The sequence below is a fragment of the Mya arenaria genome, chromosome 7, assembly GCF_026914265.1.
Source record: "Mya arenaria isolate MELC-2E11 chromosome 7, ASM2691426v1".
Taxonomy (NCBI): Eukaryota; Metazoa; Mollusca; class Bivalvia; order Myida; family Myidae; genus Mya; species Mya arenaria.
The window spans coordinates 63,869,559-63,891,348 of record NC_069128.1 but is presented as its reverse complement, the minus strand read 5'-3'; the positions used below and the strand labels follow the sequence as shown (position 1 = coordinate 63,891,348).

Genomic DNA, 21,790 nt, shown 5'->3' with positions numbered 1-21,790 from the left:
GAAGAAAATGTACCTGAGACAGACACTAACTGGTGCCTGTCGGACAAATATAATGAAAACCATCTAACAGTTGATTCATTTAATCCAATAGCTCCAAGTTTCATTAACAGTATACTATGATTGACTGTATCAAAAGCTTTCTGAAGGTCTAACAGGGCCATACCAACAAGGTGTCCTTTGTCCATATTAAAACGAATAAAATCTGTCAAATGAAGAAGACATGTTTCAGTAGAGAATTTGCGCCTGAAACCAGATTGATAATTAAATAAAAGTTCATTATTGGTCAGATAATCTTCAACTTGGTCATAAATAACTTTCTCCAATACCTTAGAGACAATACTTAAAATAGAGAAGGGGCGGTAGTTGCCAACTTCTGTTTTGTCATTTTTCTTGAACAAAGGGACAACACGTGCAGACTTCAAGTCGTCTGGCACCACGCCCTGAATAATTGACAAATTAATGATATGAGAGAGAGGATGTGCTATGCAATTTGCAGCATCCTTTATAAATTTTGAGGGGATACCATCAAGTCCAGTGGCCTTGTTGGAGCTAAGACTGTATTTTAAAACTTTACATTCAGGCACAATTGAAATACTAATACCATAGCTGTTTGGTTTGACACCCTTAGACATATAATATTGTGAAACAAAATTTCTTCCAAACTTGTTGATACATTTTGGTAATTTATCAACGAGATTTGCAGCAACAGATGTGTAAAATGAGTTAATCTTTTCGGCAACCTTCAATTTATCGAAACAAATTTCATCACTTATGTTTAAGCCAACACTACAAGTAGATTGACTTTTCTTGGAAGGTAAGCCTATCTGTTTAAGACTATTCCATAAAGATTTTGAATCATGTTTATTACTTTCAAGAGAGATTTTAAAATAGTTTTTCTTTGCTTTTGCTATGCAACTTTGATCCTTATTTCTCAAATTTCTAAACAGACATAAATTTTCTTCAGTTTTACAACTTTTGTAATTATAAAAAGCTTCATCTCTGTCATTTATGCATTGAAGAACTTCACTATCAATCCATGCCGCTGTTCTCTGCTTAATACGGAATTGCTTAATCCAGTAGCAATATGGATCAATGAAATTCATATAATACATGTATGTCCTTATTTTTGTTTCAAGAAAAGCCAATTATCTAATTAATCATGAACCAACCGCTTATCTAAGGGATCAGATGTCTTGTGTGACTAAAGACTCCACTGAAGACCACATTGTAAAGTTACTTATGTAACTAAATGTGTTATCTTTAGTAGTAGTAGTAGTAGTAGTAGTAGTAGTAGTAGTAGTAGTAGTAGTAGTGGTAGTGGCAGTGGCAGGGGCAGTGGCAGTGGCAGTGGCAGTAGCAGTAGCAGTATTATTATTATTATTATTATTATTATTATTATTAACATTAAGGATTTGCATCACGGTCAGTTTCGCTGAAGTTTCGTCATTGCCGAATCCAAAAACTAATCTAAGTTCACGCTTTTAAGGACTGCACTGGTAACAGACCACTTTTCGCCCGTAACAATTATTCATCCTGTAAGTAAAATGATAAATCATGGTCCGTAATGTCCCCAAATATGGTCCGTTATGCCTGGCCCGTATAGTCCATGGGCTGTAATGTCCTAACACCATTCAAGTATCCCCCCCCCACAAAACATCAACACATGAGTTTATTAATATCATTTATTATTGTTGTTCATACAAAGTTATCATTTGTGTTCAAATGAAGCTTCAATATATAAGAAATCTTATATTTCCCTATGTTACTGAGCAATTTTGGAGAGTGTTTGAAATTTCACCAGGTTAATTGGGCCGCGGGGGTGGGGGGGGGGCGATATCGCATTTTAAAAAAAACTAAAATATCTCATTCTAAAATTATTACAAACGGCTGTTGACAAAAAGATTTGTATATTAATATTATAATTACAAGAGTATCCAGACGATGCTTACGTCTGATTTTAATATTGGAAAAAAATAAGTTTCCAGAGCTAAAATCCAAAAATGCAAAAATATTGATACAAAAGCAGATTTCAAACAATAAATAAATTATAAAAAGCAGCACAAACACATGGTATTACAGACATATCCGAGGTAAATGTGCCAAATGAAAAGAAAGATGTACTTTTAGAAAAATGTTGAGCATGCTAAAACTTCGTAAATAGAGAATATATAGGGTCAAACTTCTAAGCATATTCTATAACTAAGATATTTACACATACTAGTATATGATATTATCAAAACAAACCAATATGAAATTGAGAGCAGTCTAAAAACACAAAATAATGAATTGAAAATGAATACACATTGCTCAAAGAGTTAATTTTACAAGAAATATATCTGATATAATTATAACAGGTTACATAAAAGAGATAAAGATTAGCATCAATGTAAAGCTTGTTGTAGCTTATAAAACTATTTACGTCCTGGCCAGGTGTTTATAAGTATTTTGAATTCTTTGAAATTGTCCTCTTGTCTAAATTCATTTGGAAGGTTGTTCCACACCTGGGCAGCATCAAAATGAAATCAGTTCTTGCCATATGTGGAAGTTCTTACCCTAGAAATGTCAACTGAGTTTGCAAATCTGAATCTGTATACATGTAGGTGGTTATTACATTAAACAAGATCATGTAAATATTCTGGTGAGAGACCATGTAGCACTTATAAGTTTAAATGACTATTGGTTTAATCCGTCCAGCATGAAGAGTAGACAAATTACAGCGAATTATTAGATCTTCATAAGATGCCAGTTAAATTCAAATGGCCATTATTGAAGTTTTTCGTACTAGAAAAATGCCAGATGATAGGGTAATAGTTAAATTGTTATCTGATGAAATATTTAAAAATAAGAAGTTTGTTCTTTTCGGAGTAAAATTTGCTTAGTCTTTGAATAATGTTCAAATGAGTTCTTGCCTTTTTGCACAGGCATGATATTTGAGTGTCAAATTTGAACATGTAATCCGCTATTTCCACTCCTAGAAATTTGACCTGTTCATCACATTGTATTGTGTTGCTAGATAAACTAAATGAGTTAATTTCATTGTGTGTTTTTACCAACTGATATAGCTTGAAATTTATCTGGATTTGCTTGCATTTCGTTTTAAGAAAACCTGTCATCAGCATAATTGTAGAGATGGGTATTGCTGGTAACTAAAAATGTGTCGTTTATGAAGATGTTGAAGATCAGAGGCCCTAGTATGGACCCCTGAGAACGTGTTGCCATGTGCTGTTAGGTCGCCTAATTTGACTCCTAATGTTTTCTTTCTGACAGCTTACTTTTCAGTAGACTATAATTTATGATACCTCTGTGAGACCATAAAACTGGAGTTTGTGAAGGATGAGGTCATACGGAAGACATGCTTCACCAAAAATTATCATGATCTACAAAGTTACATAAAATAAATGTATATAAAAAATAACATTAGACAATAATATTACAAAATATTCAGAACAGATGGACACAGAAGGGGCAATAAATATTTTTAGATTTTAGAAAGGCATTCGATACGGTGGAATAACTCCATTCATGAAAAATCCTTTGACGAAATTTGGCTTTAAAGAAAATTTCAATCAATGTGTGAAACGTATCTACATGTATGACAACATGACTTCACGAGTTACGAATAATATAATGTACACTGTAAGTCTCGATAAATAATTTAGTTGCTTGAATATGCTTGTACAATTAATTGGTGTTTACTTTTGAATGTGGAATAAAAGTATTAAAATATACACAATGTAGATATGTTTGTTAGAAGTGTTCGTATACCCACGGAAAACGATGTTTCCACCACCTAGGCAAGTGTGTCCCGCGGACGATAGACTGTGGTTGCCATGGGTTGCGGAGAAGGCCTTCGTCGGATGTTGAAAATTCCACATATCTGACTTTGACGATTGACGTTTTTTTCTTTAGAGATATCAAACAAAACAAGATATTATCAAGGTTTGTAGAACGACTTATTCCAAACTACAGTTAGACTTCAAATGCGTAAACAACCCCTTATATTTTTTACGAGAGGTCGCAACGCAAATTATTATCTAGATTTGTAGAACGACCATATGTATGTTTCGTCGCAGTGTCACACGGTAAACGCTTTGTTTGCACACATATGGCTTAATCATTTTTAACAGGCTTATAAGCTTTATTGTGTAACATTCCGCTGTAGGCGGAAGTGCGTTCATTGTGTAACGTTCCGTTGTAGGCGGAAGTGCGTTCATTGCGTAACGGTCCGCTGTAGGCGGAAGTTCGTTCATAGTACGATGGTGTACTTGGTTGGTAATATGCAAATTGGCATATCCATTTCTCCATGTTGAGGTTTAGGGTCAATATGTATAAGACCAGTCGGCCCCTTCAGGATTGAGCCTGATTTTCTCTCAGGAAGGGATCAGTTGCGTCTTTGACCTCGCACGTTGCAAATGGTGGCAGCGGTGGGATGAAGACAACTGCCGGTTCGGAGTTGCCTTTCCCACGAGTTTCCCAGGCTAAGACGCGGGACTAGTCTTCTCATAATGGAAAGTTATGTAACGTTCCGCTGTAGGCAGAAGTGCGTTCATAGCGTAACGTTCCGCTGTAGCGTTCATAGTACATTTGTGTACTTGATTGGTAATATGCAAATTGGCAGTGTGGAGGTTTAGGGTCTTTATGTATAAGACCAGTCGGCCACTTTAGGGTTGAGCATGCTTTTCTCTCAGGAAGGGATCAGTTGCGTCTTTGACCTTGCACGTTGCAATAGTAATGTAGAAATAAAAGACAAGTTTTAAAGTAAAAGCCAGGATTGAACTAATCTAAATCTTGACTTTAAATAAGAATCCATGTTTAGTTTTTCTGTGGGATTAGTTTGATGCAAGAGGTGTTCTATGATGAGAATGAGTGGTGTAAATTGACAAGTCAGAGACACCAATTTCAGGTAAGGTTATTTTTTTTCTTCAACGCTTTGAAGAATAATACAGGAACATGATAAGCATTGTATGATTGTAAAGGCTTTTTGTACACAGACTAACATTAGCAATGCTACCCCAATGGTGGTTATTGCTGAAGAAAACACCAAAATATTTCAGTACTTTTTCAATGTTTTGGCAATTTGGCAAGTGTTAAAGACACTCACTGTGATCATGCGTTCCTTATTTTCCAATACATGGGAGATATTGAATCACATGTACAATATAGCGAGGGTATTTCAAAAACTGAACTTAATCTTTGAGAAGTAAGCAAAAAATTCTTATAACTTGTGTCATCTCCTAGATGGTGTGCCCACATAATTTCTGGTTATAACAATGCTTGTTTACTGCTTATAATTATGCACCCGTCAATTGTAACCACAGGCGTACCCCCCCCCCCCCATCTTGGAAATTAGTACTTTATTTTAAAATTGAATTATTCATTCAGTTAAGAATAACTATTAATGGATGATACATGTGATAAAGAATTGACAGTGATTTGTGGAATTTAAATTCTCTCTGGAAGATTGCAAGTGAATTTGTCAAAGTCTGGAAGATTTGAGTCATAGTGTCTGTAATGCAGCAGTCAATTGTAATCACGCCCCCCTCACCCCCTCCAGGTCAGGGGGAAATGGGCCATGTTTTTAACTCCCAGGTGGCCCCGCAGTGCCAAGTGTATGCGGCAGATTTGTTTTCACAAAGGAAATAGTGGGGAATGGGCCTTACCCAGGATGTCCCCTGGGTGCACGGGCATTTGGCAGGGATTTGACCCGGATTTGCTGGACAGTAAGTCAAAATCCTCACTATTCCCAGGACCTGGGGGGGGGGGGGGGGGGGGGGGGGCTGTGGCTACAATTGACTGGTGCATCACATTGGGTGTTTTAATTTTTTTATGTAATAATAACTTGCAAAGGTTTGAAAATTAAACAAACGTTGTTTGATTCCAGCACAAGAGAGGGGACAACTTGTATCACAAGGAGGTGGTGATGTTGATAAAGATGTTCTTAAAGTATTACCATGAAAATCCAGGAAACAACAGCTGAAATCATGTGTTGAAAGAAGTGGCATTTGCAGGTATCACCTTCAATTCATGTGATAACACATCTTATCTTGATGGTAAAATGATTTGAGTGCATTTTAAAGAAGCTAACATAAAACCTGGCATATATTCCATTTGATCGTTTCTTAGTGCAAAGTAAATTAATATAAAGATATACCAATAGGCGAGTATAATTTTTTTGAGCACTTCATTCAGAGCCTATGACAATGGAGTTAATTTGTTTATTTTCAATTAATTTTGCATTAATTTAACAGAAAAAGAGCTGAAGTTTATTATAAACATTGATTTATCATATATCTTCAAAAATATTAGTATAATATATCAATAAAACATCAAAAAGAGTTCGAGAACTACTCCCCTTCTGGTAATGCTCTAAATGTATGTTAGTATGTTATTATGTTATGATACCTACCATGTTCTGACATAATTTCATTGTTTAAGTTTGTGTTCACAGTGATTTTTTTTGGAATTATTTTTCCTGCCTGTGCCTTGCAAATTTGGAAAAAAAGTCGACTTCGGAAAAAAATACAAAATCAGGCCAAAATAGCTAATATAATGGCAAATAAACGTGTTTCCACTTTTTAAGGCATACCTTATGCTTTGAAAGAGTTACACTTGTCAAGATTTTGTTTATTTTTCAAGAAATTCATTGCTTTTTTATACATTAATATACTCTTAATTTATCAAATTGGGAAAATAATATAATTTTTTTGGATAAAGGACAATTTTTTGTAAGGGCAAACAGCCTTTAGAAGGCTGTAAATTGCACCAAAAAAATACAGGTTCAGGAATTGGATCTAATAAAACATCACAAGGTTCAACTTCCCACCCTGCGGCTGAATCACTCTTGTAGCACTGGTTTCTAAGCAAAGATAACTAAATGGACATCACAATTCATGAATAGGTTTAGTAGTCATTAATTTGCATCCAAAATAAATTGATAAAGAACCCTACTATCCCTACTTTTTGCCCTCAATATCCCTTTTTTCCCCTTCTTTTTGTTAAAAAAATCTTCCTTTTATCCCTACATTTTTGTCATTGGTCACTTGAATTAATCTGTTGTCTGAAGTTAATGGAATTATACTTGTAGGTTGTTTTTTGAGCTCAAATAGACACAACTTAAAGCTGCTCTCTCACAAATTGTCTGTTTTGATACTTTTTAAAACATTTGTCCCAGAATCAGCTGATTTCGGTATCTGAGTTCCTGAAAATCAGTTAAATTAGATCTCAATTGTTTGGTAATCTGCAGAAATTTTCATTATTCTTAAAGCATTGGTAATTTTTTTAGCCATAAAACATCAATTTTCAAACAAAATATAATAAACTGAGTTCTGATTTTTTTCAGCAGCTTTTTTAACACTGGTTTCTAGACATTTATGCAAAAATTGGCTCATTCACAGACAAAAAAGAAAAATTTGTCAAAACAATAAATATTGAGTGTGCAGCTTTAAGTAGAATGTTAAGAAACTGTTCAATGATTTTTATTCTCTATTAGTCTCTGTCAGTTAGTTGCAATCGGAAGATCTAATATGATGTATTTGAAGAGTCCGTTCAATTAACAAACATTTCTTGTTTGGCACCCAATGTGGTGCCGTGGCAGCATTGTTTGGCAGCATAAACACGCACTTAGTGTTTATCATATGTATTCCTTAGCACTGGTGTTCCTCAAATTCGAGAATGAATTTCCAGTTTGTGGGGAAAGTATGTCAACGTACCAATACCTATACAGGTGGTGAGGTGTGTAAGCAGTCTGGAAACTTAGTCGGTAGAGCACCTGCACTGTAAGTGAGGGGTCCCAGGTTCGAGCCTGGTCTGGCTGCACGTTTTTCTCACCCTGACAGGCTGTGACATATTTGGTTCCCAACAAGAGACCGTGGCAGCACTGTTTGGCAGCATAACATGCTCTCAGAGTTAATTATGTGTATTCCTTAGCACTGGTGTTCCTCAAATTCAAGGACGAGGTTCCAGTTTGTGGGGAAGTATGTCAACGTACCAATACCTATACAGGTGGTGAGGAGATGTGTAAGCAGTCCGGTAGCTTAGTCAGTAGAGCACCCGCCCTGTAAGCAATGGGTCCCGGGTTCGAGCCCCGGTCTGGCTGCACATTTTTCTCACCCTGTGACATAGTAAGTAAATATTATTTGTTTTGCATTATGATTAAAACATTAAGGTCAAAGTTATTATTATATGCATCGAAATGTGTTATTTGCTTTGAAGTAAATTAGTCCTATCAAGTCTACATATATGCACTGTGAACATGAGGTTATTGGAGTCATTTCTCGAGGGCTCTTCATGTATTTTAACAGGAAACAGAATATTTAATTATCACACATGTTTGAATTACTGTACCTAGAACTAGTTTATATCACTGTACAATACTTTTTATATGTATATGTATTGATTGACTATGCATAATTTTAAACAAATGCTGGATAATAATTAGTAAGCATTTACACATAAATGTGTTGCACAGCTTAATCAAGTTAATTTGATAATTGGATACAAAAAAACATCACAAAATCTCTGACCTTCTGTTGTTTTTGCTTTGCTTCAAGCCCATCTTTAACAGTATAACAAAGAAAACTATGTTGTGATAAATAAGAATAATAAGAAGTGAAGTGATTGTTATTTGAGAGAGAGAGAGAGAGAGAGAGAGAGAGAGAGAAACCGAGAGAGAGAGTGAGAGAGAAAGAGAAACCGAGAGAGTGAGAGAGAGAGAGAGACGGATGGAGGGAGAGAGGGAGGGAGAGAGGGAGGGTGAGAGAGAGAGAGAGAGAGAGAGAGAGAGAGAGAGAGGGAGGGAGGGAGGGAGCCCAATTTGCACTTACATTGGTAAAAATAATTCCAAGAAAAATCTCTTGCAATGTTATTGGTTGACGTTTACTGTAAATGTACTTCATGTCATTTCCTGCCATTTCACATAATCAGACTATGTTGAATGATAGCCGCAGGACATCTTATACAAACCACTAATTATTACTAATTAAGTACAATTATTTACAACAGTTTCCGCTTACCAATGCACAACGTCACATTCAAATTTGAAATTAAAACTTAGAAATACTATACTTGCAAGTATTGAGTAAACGGCAGTTGCAGTGAGTGGTAGTATATTTAAAAATTTTACTGACATGTTAAAGGAAATATTCACATAAATCAGCAGTTGGAAACAATAGTTTATTTAAAATAATCGTTGTATTTGATACAAAATGTATAGCACATATTGCATCATTTTTTACAAACATATGGCACGCATTAAAGTCAATAAAAAAGGGGACATATCGATGCAAAGGGTACAGAAAAGGACATAGCGCGAAGTTTATTTTAAAGCTGCACTCTCACAGATTAACTTACTGTTTTAAAAACTTTTAATTTGTCTTTGAATGAGCCAATTCTTGCATAAATATCTGTAAACCAGTGATATAAGACCGCTGACAATAGATCAGATCGCTGATTTTCATATTTCCTACGAAAAATTAATGTTGAAGGTTAAAAGCGTTACTTACTGTTTAAGAAAAATGCATAAAACATCAAGTTTTGAATTTAAATATAAAAATCTGTCTTTCATCACTGGTTTTCATGCATTTTCGCATGAATTGGGTTATTTCAAGACAAAAAGTTGTTAAAAGGTTCAATCTGTCAAAGTGCAGCTTTAAAGCTGCACTCTCACAGATATACAATTTTTACAACTTTTTATTTTTTGTATTGGAATTTTTGCGTAAATATCTGCAAACCAATGATCAAAGATTGCTGACAAAAAATCAAATTGTAGATTTTCATATTTCCGTTTGAAAATTAATGTTTTATGGCTTAAACCGTTACTAACGGTTACTAACGGTTTAAGAAAAATGCATAAAACATCGATTTTTGAACTTAAATATAAAAATATGCAATCTAATTTTTGTCAGCATTCTTATATAACTGGTTTTCATGGATTTTTGCAAAAATTGGCTCGTTCCAAGACAAAAAATAAAAACAGTTGTCAAAACGTTCAATCTGTGAGAGTGCAGCTTTAATATGACAACAGAACAATATTTAAAAAGCACTCTATTTACATTTGTACATACGCTAATTTTGCTTTTGGAAGTTTGTTCAGCGAGAAATTTTTATCACATTGAGCATTGGAAAGCAGATAATTAAGCTTAAATTGTTGGCATGATGTGACTGCCATTCCCTCTTGGGCGTACACATACAATGGATGTGAAGGCAATTATTAATGATTTTTTACCAATATATATTGTAAATCAGAAACACCAAGGGACCGTTTCCATCATGAGGATTGTGTTCTTTGTCTTACTTGTCGGAGGGACCTTCGCACACCGAAATTGGCATGGGAGAGGATCAAACTCCGTAGCTCGACCCTCCGTGGCTCACCATTCTGTGAATTCAATAACAGCGCCACGGTCTGCTGCCTGCACCACTCTTCTTGAGGAGGCAAATTCACAATTCTATGCCAGTAGGAACTTTTATTTTTTCAGAATCGTACTGCTTGGCATTTGTTTTTCTAAATATCGACCTTTTTAATTAAATCCATCGGCATCTGATAGTTGAAACTTGCATAAATCAGGATGAGTTACTTATTGCTTGGTTTGTCGTTTTATAAATATTAACGACCTCTAATTAATTCCATTCATATTTTAACATGGACCAATGATACGCTTCCCTCACAGTATCATACATGCCATATTTTCTGGAGACCATTCAGGGGGATTTGTTCAGAAAGGCTGAAATTTAGGGGGATTTTGGTAGTATTCAGGTGGATTTTTTTAACAGGTTTAAGTTGGCGAAATTTCAAAGTGTTTTAAGACGCAAGTACGAAAAAAAGTATTCACATATATTTTGCTATGAAAACCTCTAACTTTTCCATTATACAGAATTATTTGATGTCATGATTTATCATATTCTTATGATACACTGTCATGTCATACTGTACTACTGTAAATTAAATTTACCTTCGTCCAAAGTCTTTTAAAAAAATCTGCTTAATACTATCAGCTATGATGACGTTCAGACTCTAAGATAAAGAAATTATTAATTTCTTCCTTTTCCAAAATAGTAATATTTCTTTGCCTTTGATCATTACTTCAAATTAATTGATCACTTGTTGTTAAGGTTTCCTTTTGGCATTTATCAAACCTTTTTTAAACAGTAATTTCACCCTTGAGGAGTTGTTTCTTTCAGTTTCTCTCACATACTGTGGTTTCACTTTGTCATTATTGCCTTATGTAAAATCTCTAAAAAAAAATAAAAAATCTTTTTTTTTTTACTTCCGGGTGATTTTTACCTCCCGCCGGGAGACCGGGGGATGGATCGAATTTCCGGGGGATTTTTTTCCCCGCCGGGGGATATGGCATGTATGCAGTATTAGGCTCATCAGCATTTAAATGAATAGAATGTTTTCAGGATATTCATACATACTTATTATACCTTATCATTTTCAGCAGAAATTATAAAACAAACTGTTAATATATACCAGAATATTTTTCGATCATGACATTTTAAATGATTCAGTTAATAATTATGTTTTTTGCAAATTTCAGATGAATTTACGAAATTGTCCAGCACGGAAGTGTACTATTTGGTTCTTGGGCTTGCTCCTACTGATAAATGTCAGTTTCTTCGCAGATTCCTGGTGCGGAGAAGGGCGTAAGTTATTTCTTATTGTTTATTCATTCTATCTTTTTAAAATAGTTGTGCTGGATGTCTCATTAAAGAAATAGTATTTAACATGTTGGATGAAACAACAACGGGTTCCAAGTAAAAATTAAGTTCGATGTCACTGCTTGAGTTCAGTCAATTTAAATTTTTCTTGGATTTGGATTTGTACGCAATTCCATTTCAAATATAAATTCATGTACGGACAGTTTTAGCCATCTGCCTGGATTAATTCAAGGGAACAATTGCAAAAATTAAAAAGAAATCTGGTATTTTTGTAATTCCTCTATACACCGATATTCTGAACACCATTTTTCTGAAAGTATTCCTATTTCGAAGTTATTTTTCATTCCCGATATTTCATTTTTGTTTTTAGCTCACCTGTCACGTAGTGACAAGGTGAGCTTTTGTGATCACTCTTCGTCCGTCGTCCGTCCGTCCGTCCGTCCGTCCGTCCATTCACAATTGCTTGTGAACACAATAGAGGTCACAATTTTGACCTAATCTTTATGAAACTTGGTCAGACTGATCATCTCTATAAAATCTAGGTCAAGTTCGATATTGGGTCATCTGGGGTCAAAAACTAGGTCACTAGGTCAATTAGTAGAAAAACCTTGTGAACACAATAGAGGTCACAATTTTAGCCTAATCTCAATGCAACTTGGTCAGAATGGTCATCTCTATAAAATCTAGGTCAAGTTCGATATTGGGTCATCCGCGGTCAATAATTAGGTCACTAGGTCAATTAGTAGAAAAACCTTGTGAACACAATAGAGGTCACAATTTTAGCCTAATCTCAATGCAACTTGGTCAGAATGATCATCTCTATAAAATGTAGGTCAAGTTCGATATTGGGTCATCCGCGGTCAACAACTAGGTCACTAGGTCAATTAGTACAAAAACCTTGTGAACACAATAGAGGTCACAATTTTAGCCTAATCCCAATGCAACTTGGTCAGAATAATCATCTCTATAAAATCTAGGTCAAGTTCGATATTGGGTCATCCGCAGTCAATAACTAGGTCACTAGGTCAATTATTAGAAAAACCTTGTGAACAAAATAGAGGTCACAATTTTAGCCTTATCTTAATGAAACTTGGTCAGAATGATCATCTTAACATAAGCTAGGTCAAGTTCCATATTGGGTCAACCCAGGTCAAAAACTAGGTCACTAGGTCAATTAGTAGAAAAACCTTGTGAACACAATAGAGGTCACAATTTTAGCCTAATCTCAATGCAACTTGGTCAGAATGATCATCTCTATAAAATCTAGGTCAAGTTCGATATTGGGTCATCCGCGGTCAACAACTAGGTCACTAGGTCAATTAGTACAAAAACCTTGTTAACACAATAGAGGTCATAATTTTAGCCTAATCTCAATGCAAGTTGGTCAGAATAATCATCTCTATAAAATCTAGGTCAAGTTCGATATTGGGTCATCCGCAGTCAATAACTAGGTCACTAGGTCAATTATTAGAAAAACCTTGTGAACACAACAGAGGTCACAATTTTGACCTAATCTTTATGAAACTTGGTCAGACTGATCATCTCTATGAAATCTAGGTCAAGTTCGATATTGGGTCATCTGGGGTCAAAAACTAGGTCAGTAGGTCAATTAGTAGAAATACTTTGTGAACACATTAGAGGTCACAATTTTAGCCTAATCTCAATGCAACTTGGTCAGAATGATCATCTCTATAAAATCTAGGTCAAGTTCGATATTGGGTCATCCGCGGTCAATAACTAGGTCACTAGGTCAATTAGTAGAAAAACCTTGTGAACACAATAGAGGTCACAATTTTAGCCTAATCTCAATGCAAATTGGTCAGAATGACCATCGCTGTAAAATGTAGGTCAAGTTTGATATTGGGTCATTCACGGTCAATAACTAGGTCACTAGGTCAATTAGTACAAAAACCTTGTGAACACAATAGAGGTCACAATTTTAGCCTAATCTCAATGCAACTTGGTCAGAATTATCATCTCTATAAAATCTAGGTCAAGTTCGATATTGGGTCATCCGCGGTCAATAACTAGGTCACTAGGTCAATTAGTACAAAAACCTTGTGAACACAATAGAGGTCACAATTTTAGGCTAATCTTAATGCAACTTGGTCAGAATGATCATCTCTATAAAATCTGGGTCAAGTTCGATATTGGGTCATACGCAGTCAATAACTAGGTCACTAGGTCAATTATTAGAAAAACCTTGTGAACAAAATAGAGGTCACAATTTTAGCCTTATCTTAATGAAACTTGGTCAGAATGATCATCTTAACATAAGCTAGGTCAAGTTCCATATTGGGTCAACCCAGGTCAAAAACTAGGTCACTAGGTCAATTAGTAGAAAAACCTTGTGAACACAATAGAGGTCACAATTTTAGCCTAATCTCAATGCAACTTGGTCAGAATGATCATCTCTATAAAATGTAGGTCAAGTTCGATATTGGGTCATCCGCGGTCAACAACTAGGTCACTAGGTCAATTAGTACAAAAACCTTGTGAACACAATAGAGGTCACAATTTTAGCCTAATCTCAATACAAGTTGGTCAGAATAATCATCTCTATAAAATCTAGGTCAAGTTCGATATTGGGTCATCCGCAGTCAATTACTAGGTCACTAGGTCAATTATTAGAAAAACCTTGTGAACACAACAGAGGTCACAATTTTGACCTAATCTTTATGAAACTTGGTCAGACTGATCATCTCTATGAAATCTAGGTCAAGTTCGATATTGGGTCATCTGGGGTCAAAAACTAGGTCAGTAGGTCAATTAGTAGAAATACCTTGTGAACACATTAGAGGTCACAATTTTAGCCTAATCTCAATGCAACTTGGTCAGAATGATCATCTCTATAAAATTTAGGTCAAGTTCGATATTGGGTCATCCGCGGTCAATAACTAGGTCACTAGGTCAATTAGTAGAAAAACCTTGTGAACACAATAGAGGTCACAATTTTAGCCTAATCTCAATGCAACTTGGTCAGAATGATCATCGCTATAAAATGTAGGTCAAGTTTGATATTGGGTCATTCACGGTCAATAACTAGGTCACTAGGTCATTTAGTACAAAAACCTTGTGAACACAATAGAGGTCACAATTTTAGCCTAATCTCAATGCAACTTGGTCAGAATGATCATCTCTATAAAATCTAGGTCAAGTTCGATATTGGGTCATCTGCGGTCAATAACTAGGTCACTAGGTCAATTAGTAGAAAAACCTTGTGAACACAATAGAGGTCACAACTTAAGCCTAATCTAAATGTAACTTGGTCAGAATGATCATCTCTATAAAATCTAGGTCAAGTTCGATATTGGGTCATTTACCGTCAATAACTAGGTCAATAGGTCAATTAGTAGAAAACCTTGTGAACACAATAGAGGTCACAATTTTAGCCTAATGTTAATGCAACTTGGTCAGAATGATCATCTCTATAAAATCTGGGTCATGTTCGATATTGGGTCATCCGCAGTCAATAACTAGGTCACTAGGTCAGATATTAGAAAAACCTTATGAACACAATAGAGGTCACAATTTTAGCCTAATCTTTATGAAACTTGGTCAGACTGATCATCTTTATAAAATCTAGGTCAAGTTCCACATTGGGTCATCCGCGGTCAATAGAATGTTCACTTTATTTAGCAAAGCTACAGGTGAGCGATACAGGGCCATCATGGCCCTCTTGTACTAAAGTTTTAATCGCTTATCCGAAATAATCGCTATTCCCAAGTAAAAAGTATGGTCCCGATTTTGTTCACACCTAATTGTCAATCCTTATTTGGAACACAATCATCTCATAGTTTTTCACACACTACTGCAAAGCACTCGGGCATCTGCTTGAGGTGATAATAAAGCACTATTAGCGCTTGTTAAAGAATGACATTGAGCATGTGTATGTTGCAAACATCAATGTCAGAAAATAAGCGATTCATTTGGGTGATGTAGTGTGTATATTGCTGGTCTACCCAATCATTCGAAAATATCTTATTTCATTACCACATTGCTCACTCGACTCACTACCGAACAACCAGGAGAAGGGCTCGGTAACCATGGCTAAAACGAAAGGAACATATAAAGTCACTATTTCTCCCTGGAGGTATTGTAATCATGTAACAAACAATGCAATATTCACTTCTAAATACTTAACGTTATCCATTATTCGTGAACGCTGTCATTTTTAAAAATTGTTAATCCTAGAGATCGCTATTTCAATATATTTTATCTGGGTCCCGAAGATTTCGGATAAATGATGTTTAAATGTATTTTCTCTTAAATAACTAGACTTGTAAGTTTAATGTTTATCAAAACATCAGAAATGTATATTTAATTCAGAACCAAACATCTTAACTTACACAGAATTGTTATTCTCATCTTGCACTTTTGCCTCAACTATCTTACATCACTTCCAGTGCTTTGATTTTTAAATAAAGAAAGTAATTATAACATAAAAAAGAATTATTTGTGCAAGGCGTTAAAATTATAACTTCATTGTTTATGCTATTTTGACCGACCCTTTATTTTCCTCCCGGCCTTCCACTTTTTTTGCCGTAGTGTGATTTTTTTATTGAAATTTATAACTAAAATTTTCTACAGTTGTGATTATATCCTCAGGAGCATAGCCAGCGCTCTGTTCATGTGGATTCTTAATTGTGCTGGGGGTGGGGGTTCGGGGCCATTCCCCCTCAAAGCCATGGTGCTATCTGGTGCATTCTGGGCATTCTGAGGTGCATTATTTAGTACCGGAAAATGAACAGTTTTAGGATCATGTAGTCAAGTACGCATACTTCAACTAAGGCTGATATATTTTTGTCAGAATCATGTTGATTCATGAATTAATTGCAGCCACATACTCGTGTATAAGCAGCTACACGCCTAACCCTGATATAGGGCTGTTTGGTACAGAATCCCTGTTTTGAAAAAAAGATATGCCTACTTTTTTCTTTTGGAGATGTTAGTGGAAACAAATAACTTTATGTTTTGACCTATTCAAAGGTACATGTAAAATGAAATGATAAAAATGTGACACATTTCTCAAAGGTTTTGTGGCTCATAGAAATCCAGCTCATACACATTTTAGTGTTTGCCCTACATTGTCAGCCAATCAGGGGTGCTAGATTTTTAGAATCGTTACTTAAACTCGAAGCACTGCTTTTATTATCAATTGTAGTTACTTCTCTCTGATTAGTATACAGTACCTCACTTTTGAAATAGAAATAATCTGTCAAAGTAATTAGTATGATGATAAAAAATGTATGTTTTAGTACAGAATGTTTTTGTAAATAAAAACCTTATGCTCTAAAATAAATTCTTAAACTGTCGTCAAAATAATTATTTGCCTAGTGAGACATGCGATGTTGATAGCTGATTTTCAGTCAGTAATAAATGTGCGTTAAGGGAAGTACCTAGCTTGAATCGTCAAACGAATGATTAAAAAAATGCTGTTCAGTTTTTCTTATATAACATGAATTAGTTATAAACCAATACCATTGTTGAAAAACTATTTTGTCAGATATTTGTCAGGTGCTAATCCATTTTGCTGACCCACTAAGCAAAACAGTAACAAAATATTATTGTATGTTGAAAATAAGCGTATTTTTTATCACTTTTGATCACATAAAATTATATTTTAACTCATGAAAATGATTAACTTTCTATGAACACTCGTAAAAAACAATTTGACCATGACTGATTTTTTTTCTATGATCACTATTGAAATAATATACGATCTTACACTGAAATGAACAATAATCCTCTATTTATCACATACATATATGATTTCAGTACACGCTGTATGATTCATTGTCGCGGTAGCTCCTTTGAGAAGTCAATGCCAAAATCATTCCAATCAGATCCATCCAGAAACGGTTGTCCTATGAGCCGCCAGCAGGGAAGTACAAGCACCAGAAGATGTAGCACCACTTCCATTTATCGCACATTTGACGGCAGCTGTAATAATCTGCAAAATCCAACATGGGGCATGGCTAAAACCGTTCGAGGAAGATTGTTGCCAAGTAATTATGCAAACGGTAAAAGCCTTCATTATGATTCATTTTGGTTGGGTATAAAAGATTGGCCGGACAGGACTAATTCTGGATCCACAGAAATCTCTGTATCGATCCGGAAAAGAAAGTCAGGTATAAAAGACTGGCCAATCTGGAAGGTGTATAAAAATATGATCACTATATTTATTCACTTTCAATAGATAATTTTCTTTCCTGCTTTACATGCGAAAAATAACATTTTTCATTTTTTTTAAAACGACCCTTTACTTAAGAAAAAAAAGGAATCTGACCCAAAAATAAGCTAGTTCTGTCATAGCTCCATTACATATGCAAAGTTATTTCTACCCTTACCATGCTGGGTCTGAATATATTCGGATCTAGTTTTGGGGTAACCCTTAGATCCATGCTAAGTCTGGATATTTTCGGACCAGGATATTTACCAGGGGTGGTGGTGTTAGTAGTTACACTCCGGGTCCCGGTGTGAGCACATTGAAGGGTCCCAGAGTGACAGTTCAACCACCGCACACCTATCCTGAGCAGACCATCAAGCAGTTAACCAGTACTAGGTGCCTTCACCTCTGCAAGGAACTGACAACTGAACCCGGGTTGTCCGATCCACAGTCCAACGCTCTACCGATTGAGCTAACTGGGCGGACATTTACCAGGGGATGTTCACCAAATCCATTTAACTTCAGTTCTTGCAGCACAACCCATATAACAAATGTTGTCCAAAATAATAAACAATAACATTATGTTTTCATTTAGTTGCATTCAATTACAATGTGAATCTTCATTATTCCCAAAAATACTTCAATTGCATAGATTTTATTGATGAAAGTTTGAATGCTGTAAAACAAGTTTATATAAATTGCATTCTTTTAAAGTAAATGGGTCATATATTAAACATTCACTCAAAACAACTCAGCAGTGAGCACTGCACAAAGAACTTCACAATTCTTTAGATCTTGCGGTCAAGGATAACCGTGAAAGGGCAAGCACTTATATTCAATGGGCTCCTTTGTTTTTTTGCTGAAGGGAAGCACGTGGAAGAAACAGGGTTGGGATACAAGGAAGTCCGGGTGCAATACCCTAGCTCTTTTTCGAAGAGACCCCTTGGTTCTTTAATGTGCTCAGTGTAAAGCACTGATACACGGGATACAACTTTCCTGGGTTAAACCAGTACTGAGTACACCTATTTTCCAAGCACTACCCTTTAAAGGCCAAGCACAAGGCAAGGGAGCTACTTGTACCAATTTTTAACGTCTTTTGGTATGACGCGGCCAGGGATCAAACCCACGACCTCCCGCTCCGTAGGCGGATGCCTTAACCACTAGGCCACAGAGACATTGCAGCATGGTAAGGGTTAATATGTAACCTTACCATATTCATGTAGAAACTACTTAATAAATCATAACCGACTTTGTGAAGCCCCGCCCAATTTGAATCAGCTTTGAAATTAAGCCATGCTCCTGTCAAAAGACCTGTCAATCAGTGCAAGATATTATCACATCTTTTAAATCGGTGTTGGCACTGAAATTGCCCTGTTGCATATGCACACAAGGCGTGGCTATATGCACATGCGCATTTATAGGAATTTCTTTATATAGAAGGGTCGTATTCAGCAATAAAAAATGATTCTTCACAAATATGAAACTCAACATTTTAAAAATCTAGCTCCCCTGATTGGCTGAATACATAGGGCAGACATTAAAATAATGTAAAACATTGATGACTGGTGACTTTAAACATATGTTAGTTTTCGCTGAGTACATTTGCAAATGGTAATTGAACTTGAATTTCTTTTATTGAATTTGTGCGGTCATTATTATGAAATTTAGTTGTTTTGATTTTGTTTACGCACAACTTTTAGTCCATGAGGTATTCTATATGCCTCGCCCGTTACTTTGATTAAGTAACAAAAAATAGTTCCATTTCAAGATATTCTAATTTTCTGCGTTCCCCATGTAAATTAAATGAAAACAAATTCACAGAGCGATTTGCCTTAACATAATATGATCATTACTATTAAAATTAAGAGGTTATGTACCTTAACAGAACAACAGCAATACAGGAGAAGTACAGGAAACTCTAACTAGAAAGCATATTTGATGAAGAACAATTTTCCATATCTCTAGGCACGGGCGCTCCACGGATGTCGGGCTGTGGTGGCCAGGAGTTGCCAGACCCACGGGCGATCAGCCTGGCTGTCCACCGACCTATGGCGGATCAGGAAAACAAAACAGACAATTTTTTCTCCTTCCTGAACCTGGTGATCGGTGCCTACCTCGTCGCAGATATCACACATATAAAACCTTATCTCGGTTAGTAGAACAACTGTATAGTTTATCCTTAAGTCAAGTGGACATTAATTTGTCGTAGGTTTATAGAACGATTTTTGTATGTTTTATCCGGAAGTCAAGCAGACATGAAATTTTCTCCCACCTCAGATAAGAAGATCCAAAAATTTGGTCATGCTGGAAATTCGGAAATTTGGAAATGCCCATGGGCAAAGATTATAACAAGTACCTGTATGGAACTTCTTTTTTATTGTTACCACAAAATTACCTCCCATGCTGAAGACCATCGTCTGTAACATCATTGAAACATTGTCTTGTGGCAATATTAAAAATCCAAATCAATTATTTCTTGCTTCAAATGACACTAAAAAGTTTTCACGCTGCATTCAAGAAATAATGCTGCACTATCCTCAGAAATGTTTATAGAATGATTTGACTTTTAACATAATCTGAATCACTGCGCGCATATCCATGGCAACCACGAATTATCACATATGTGTATGCACATTATTTCACTATTTTTTGTTTAAATGAGGTGGGTGAAAAAGCATCTACCATATCCGCTCGTAAAAGATAGGTCCATCCCAACCCTCGCGCAGGATGTTGGGTCCATTGTATATGATGTATCCGAGGTCAAAAGTAAAGATTTGTAGTGCAACCCCTGAATCCAAGTGGCTGGGTTTGTAGAACGACCCTCGCATGTTTAATCCTGGAGTTAGACAGTTATGGGTTTATCTATGTTTGTAGAACTTCCATATAATTTATATGTAGGCTTATTCCTTATATCAAGCTGACGAAGCTTTTTCAATGTTTGTAGAAGAACCAAATGTACGTCTTAGTCCAGGGTAATAGAACAAACAGAAATATGCATGTTTTATCCTGAAGTCAAGAAAAAAACCCAAAGATTTATGTAAGATTTCTCAGAAGGCATGCTTCATGAACCTGGTGATCGGTGCCAGTACCTCGTCACGGATATCGCACAACAAAGACCTTATCTCGGTTTATAGAACAACCACTGTATAGTTTATCTTATAAGTCAAGCAGTCATGGGCTTGTCTAGGTTTATAGAATGATCCTTGCATGTTTTATCCTTAAGTCAAGCAGTAGTGGCATGATCTAGGTTATACGACAATTGTATGGAGAATCCGAAGTCAAGATAAATGGTTTGTTGAGCGACCCCTGAGATGAAGTGGCTTGGTTTGTAGAACGACCCTCGTATGTTTGGCAGATTGTTTTATCTGAGCTTGTACTGACAGACAGACAGACAGTAGACAGCCCTTTAATGGGTAATTACTTTTAAAAACTATGCCTGGAGGAAACCCACTTGTCCGACTTGGTGACCAGAAACCAAACTCACATGCACCCAGGCCGGGAATCGAACCCGGGTCGCCTTGGCGAAAAGCGAGTGCACTAACCACTGCGCTTACCAGACAATGTTATTATGTTGACTAGGGTAATAAGCTGATATCTTTAAAGGGATACGCATATGTTTTTGAACCAAAAAATAGTTTCTCTATAATATCAAAATTCCAGGAAAAAAACAACATAAAAAGTATTCATTATTTTCGGGTGCGATTAAGCCACACCAGTAAAGTCAAGTGAAAAGGAAAAAAGAAACCTAATTACCACTCGACCACAAGGACTTATATAAAAGTGATGGATATTTTGACATTTTGACAATACATTGATAACATCAGGTGATAATGTCATCGACCAATCACACAACAACAAATCGCTGAAAGCTGTTTTAAACAGTAATGAAAATTGTGGTCTTCAAAGACAATATTTCAGCAAATATCTACATTTGCATAAGGGTTCAAGCTTTTGGTATCTTATAGT

General features: G+C 35.8%; 1 protein-coding gene across 1 annotated transcript in view; it reads left to right on the top strand.

Annotated features, from left to right (window-relative positions):
* The first annotated feature begins 3,852 nt into the window (after positions 1-3,852).
* LOC128241335 (peroxidase-like) overlaps positions 3,853-21,790 on the top strand; it is a 37,665-nt gene continuing 19,727 nt past the window's right edge. Inside the window, exons 1-6 of the mRNA XM_052958265.1 lie at positions 3,853-3,939; positions 5,882-6,008; positions 10,243-10,450; positions 11,535-11,640; positions 17,434-17,678; positions 19,790-19,975. Of these exons, the coding sequence (XP_052814225.1) occupies positions 10,267-10,450; positions 11,535-11,640; positions 17,434-17,678; positions 19,790-19,975 (721 nt within the window). The 5' untranslated portion in view covers positions 3,853-3,939; positions 5,882-6,008; positions 10,243-10,266. The remainder of the gene's footprint in view (positions 3,940-5,881; positions 6,009-10,242; positions 10,451-11,534; positions 11,641-17,433; positions 17,679-19,789; positions 19,976-21,790) is intronic.